General features: G+C 35.3%; 1 protein-coding gene across 1 annotated transcript in view; it reads right to left on the bottom strand.

Annotated features, from left to right (window-relative positions):
- The window catches only part of LOC111085737, a 56,592-nt gene extending 54,416 nt beyond the window's left edge, over positions 1 to 2,176 (bottom strand). Inside the window, exon 1 of the mRNA XM_022385724.1 lies at positions 2,117 to 2,176. Within this exon, the coding sequence (XP_022241432.1) occupies positions 2,117 to 2,128 (12 nt within the window). The 5' untranslated portion in view covers positions 2,129 to 2,176. The remainder of the gene's footprint in view (positions 1 to 2,116) is intronic.
- Between the last annotated feature and the right edge of the window lie 3,201 nt (positions 2,177 to 5,377).

The raw sequence follows: 5,377 nt of genomic DNA on the forward strand, positions 1-5,377 counted from the left end.
TAATTATCGGGTCTGTTACATTTGGTCATATAATTATTAGGCCTATTACATTTCATCATATAATTATCGGGTCTGTTACATTTGGTCATATAATTATTAGGCCTATTACATTTCATCATGTAATTATCGGGTATGTTACGTTTTGTCATATAATTATTAGGCCTATTACATTTCATCATGTAATTATCGGGTCTGTTACATTTGGTCATGTAGTTATTATGTATGTTACGTTTTGTCATATAATTATTAGGCCTATTACATTTCATCATGTAATTATCGGGTCTGTTACATTTGGTCATGTAGTTATTATGTATGTTACGTTTTGTCGTATAATTATTATGTCTGTTACATTTCGTCATATAATTATGCTTTAAAATAATATACCATTATTGACAGTAAAAACTTTGTTTTAGTTCAATACAACTCCGAACTAGAAATTGTTTATTTAAGTAGAAAATTACATTCAAAAATTCCATCTCGTTTGTTTATTTGTTTGTGATTTTTTCGACAAAGAGAGACACATTCTTCAAGAACCAGCATTCTCTCTACGACACGAAATATGGTAATTTACGTCAGTGTCAGCACTCCAACATTAAACTAATCTTGTCAAATTTAACTTCAAAACTATTGCTGAAACAGATAAACGGAAAATTTGGCTAGTCATAATTTTTCCTTAATTTATATCCCTTCTTCCTCAACTAAATTATTTAATTAAGATTTCACAGAATAGTTATCGTATTATGCTTAGTGATTTAAACGGTATAAACCAAATTTTGTTCGATATTTTAAGTTTTAATTCTCCCGACTAACGTCGTTCACGTCATTGTTCAAACAATACAAGTCACGTTACTCTATGTCATACTCGTTGATATTACAACCATTTATATCATTTGGATACAAGATCTCAGTAATACAGAGTTAAGTTGTTGTGCTCAATTCTTTCGTTATATTTCTAACTGATCTTTTTGAGTACTTTCACACATATATATATGGCCGTTTTGTAACTTTTATTCACACAATGTGAGCCATTCTTTACCCTGCCGCGTAACCGGTTTAAACGTTATTATACTCAGACTTAACGTCTGGCTCGGTATAGAATTGATTGTTTGCATTAATAAAAAAATATATTCACATAAAGTAGCGGATTGGTGTTGACAAAGCTAGAAAAAACTTACTGAATATCCGGTGTGATTGTTATAGAGACAAAGTTTACATTCTGATGTAAATGATACGCCAGGTCAACATGGAGACTACTTGCGTTATAACTGGTAACAGATAAAATCAGCGACCAAATTCAACGTGTGTAACGCTTTACTCAGCATATTTACATGACGAATTCACAAAGCTACACTATGGGTGGACTGACACAGATGTATTGTATATAGGCCAGTCCTGTAACTAGGTAGGCTTAATAAGCGGACACACAAAGTTCATTTGAGTAAAAGTAAAATATATGTTACAATAAAGATCTGGAAGTAGGAGCCCCCTTCCCACCCATCCCCCTAAAGCAGTTCAAAAAGATCAAGAAATTATACATGTCAATCTTAAAAACGGGTACAAGAAATCAGTTGAATTTCTGATCGACTAATGACAAAAATGCAAAAACAAATAATAGCTACACTGTATTTACAGCATATACAATTGACAGTACGTTTTCTTTCACAACTATTAACAAAGAGTTCAGAAACAAGATGACCAATAAAATCGTTGAATAATTTTACTAAATTTCTAAATTTACCTGAAAAAATGCAACAGGCCATATGAAATTTTGCACAAAATCTACTTTGTCAAAAAACCCTTCAAAGTAACCGTTTCTTTCTCTGTAAAACTATATGCTTACATGTAACTGATGTTATACACTTTATATTTTTGTCATCCAACTTCAGTGGCCCGATAATTTTTACAGTAACTTTTACAGCGCGAGTGCTCTTCCAACATATATATATATTAGTTAATGTTTGTTTTTTTTTCTAAGTTTATCATTATTCTGAACGAGGAAGTGTATACGTTAGGAAATTTATATTATCTATCACAACAATCTTTCAGACGAGACCCCCGCGTCGGTTCGTTCACCTAACGACTCCCGATAACTTCCTTTTACGTACGTTCCACCTACCTGAGGAACCATCCTGCGTACACTTGGTCTCGATGTTAACTTGCTTTCACTGCGACTGATCACTCGAACTGCTCCGCGGCTGAGTAGGGTCTGTGAAGCGCCCGTGGCCCACTTTGGCGCGTCCCTGCTCCAGTTAAGCAGTTAGTGTCCCAAGGTTAGTTGCTGTCGCGTGCCCAAGAGTACAGTCCCCGTCACCTGCGGCTACGCTTAGGTAAACATCCGAAGAGAAAAGCCGCGATTATCGCTCATAAATGAAAGTGAAATTCCAACAGGTGGCACTTAAGTGTTAAAACAAGGTTACTGGGTTACCAATATCTCCGAAGAAAGGAAAATTAGAAATATTAGGAACGAGCTAGTGCCTAAGGCATGTTGAATAAACCAGCCACACCTTGAGGCGCTGAGTAAAGTTGAAACACGTAAACGTTTGTAAAGAGTGGGAGGTAAAAACTGTTTCCTTTATGGCTCCCGTTTACATCTTGCGTTAAAATTAGAACTACCAACTGACAATTGAAACAAGCTCATAACATGATGAATAGAAGAGTGCTACAGTTTTTATCAGCATTAATTCGTCTAAATCATTATTCGACAAGTCTTTGTATGTGTGTCCGATTATAACTGGCGAACCGCTGGACCTACTGTCACTAAACCTGGCATGCACTCTTCGGGTTTCTCGAGGAGTTGCATAGGGGGATCAACATTCGGATCTGAGCCCCCTATCTCATGCCTATGTCTCCCCCATGTGTTGAACGGGTACGTCAACTAGAAGCTAAATATTCAAACAACTGACAAAACAACAACAAACAGGTAATGAATGTCAATGCATCTACATAAGGGGGGATGCAATAAATTAGGATTAGCTCATTACATTTATTTTCATTTTTACTTCGGTATTATGCCTAGAAAACAGAAATAGCGTAAAATTGTAAGACTCGTGAAACTAACGAAGAGGTTCTTTGTTAAATTTCTTTTTAAAAGAATAAACTTCATTAACAAAACCGTAATTTTTTCAAGAATCCACGAGTGAAAGCAAAGAAGAATCTGCATTGATATGTCAACCACACTACAATTGTCATATCTAGTGCCGACGAGTCCGTTTGTAAATACCATAGTTCATGGCCAGGTGGTTAGGGAGCTTGATTCGCAATCTAAGGGTCGCGGGTTCGAATCTTCGTCGCACCAAACATGCTCGCCCTTTCAGCCGTGGGGAGGGGGTTATTATGTTGCAGTCAATCACCCTATTCGTTGGCAAAAGGGTAGGCCAAGCGTTGGCGGTGGGTGATGATGACTAGCTGCCTTCCCTCTAATCTTTTAATGCTAAATTTGGGACGGCTAGCGCAGATAGCTCTCGTGCAGCTTTGCGCGAAATTCAAAATCAAACAATCATCAGACCACATGTGTATATATTATTATTTGATTTATACTTTACAACTGATTATTGTTTGTCAAACCCATTTATACATTAGCTCCCCAGTGGCACAGAAGTATGTCTGCGGACTTACAACGCTAGAAACCGGGTTTCGATACCTGTGGTGGGCAGAGCACAGATAACCCATGTGTAGCTTTGTGCATAATTAAAAACAAACAAACAATTTATACCTAAAAGTTTCAATATTGTTTGTATCGCCTAGTTCCCACCAGGGGCACCAGCATCGGCAAAAACTAAGGACCGCACATTTATATTCTAATAAGCTTGGAGTATTCGAGACTTAATAGAATATTTTTAGTTGAGACTATTTTCTTTGTAATAATGAACGCCTTAAATCTTCGGTCTGCTTAAATTCTGGTTTTGCTTAAAGAATTATCACAGATAAATAAGTGACTTGTTTAATGTAACTTATTAACACAAATTACAAAGCTTATAAAGGTTCTTTGTTTCTCATCAATGGACTCAAATGATATAAATTACGTAATAAATGTTCTCGTATATATTGGAATGTTTGTCAAAAACACTTAATATTCACCACACGGATAAACTATGATCAGCTCTGCAAGTACTTTTTCCCTTAGTTCACTAATCAATGCTTCGTGTGGAGAATTAATAAATAATGGTAAACTTTGACATTACAATCCCTCAGAATTTCGGGGTGCAAATCGCCGAACATTTGCTCAGTCTGCCACTAGGAGCTCTACAGAAATAAACTAAGAAAAAAACAATCAACGGTTAGTTTTTTTATCTGTTTGTCAACATCGTTTTATAGGCCTACTTATAATATTAAGCCATTCATGAATGTACTCAAAGGTAATAATTTCAGGAATTAGTGGTATAGTGTATCGGGCTGCGGATGGAAGGGTTCGGAGTTCGAAATGCGATTTAGTTGAGCATGTTTCGCACTTTGGGTTGTGGGTGCTTTATAAAAATGACTATCAATACGGTTATTCGGTTCAAAAAGCTAAAAAAAAAAAATTATGGTGGCGGGTGCTTTTAGCTGACTTCCTTCCCCCCTCTGGCCAGTAGTTCAAAATTAGGAATTAACACACATATATCTTAAGAGTCTCTAAGATGTTCAGATTGAAAATTACAATTTCTATAAACTACAATACCCATAAAATCTTATTAAAATTATTTAATTTTCGATATTCCATCTACTTTTACTAAATCGCGTTCCATAAGTCGTATTGAGAACATTTATAGCTATTGACACAATTTTTTTTCTCTCTCTCAAGGATAGCAGTACTGAGTTGTACAACAATGATTAAGCATAATATTGTCTTTTCCAGTTCTATATCAAAACTACGATTATCTGTTATTATATTTAATATATGGCGTTCTGACTGTTCTTGTTCTGTTCGTTCTTTAAGTTTGTTTGTTTATTTAAGCTCCCAAACTTACCGTTGAGCCACCAGAGGGCTCATTCGTTTTTTTTTTAAAGCTAAAGAATCCAACAACTGTAGTGTTTCTTGCTACCAGATAATAAACTTCGCTGATTAAGTAGCGATAATATTTCGTAGTAGGAGTTTAGCACAGAAGTTGTACATTTAGAATGCTGAAACTCTGTAGTAACTTAGATAAAAAATGGCTAATACTTTAAAAATTAAATAATGAAAATCTTGAAAAAATATCACATTTTAAACACTTAATGAATGCAGAATTTGTATTCATGTTGTTTTATTCGCCTGAACATGATATCAGCGTAGCAACTTTTGTCCCACCATAGTTACTTGTTTTTAGATATTCGTCAGCAGTGGTACAACTCACTAGTGTCTATTACTTTGACCATAAAATTAAACAATTTAGAAAATTCAGTTTTGAATGACCTAATT

This window comes from Limulus polyphemus, unplaced genomic scaffold, assembly GCF_000517525.1.
Source record: "Limulus polyphemus unplaced genomic scaffold, Limulus_polyphemus-2.1.2 Scaffold584, whole genome shotgun sequence".
NCBI lineage: Eukaryota > Metazoa > Arthropoda > Merostomata > Xiphosura > Limulidae > Limulus > Limulus polyphemus.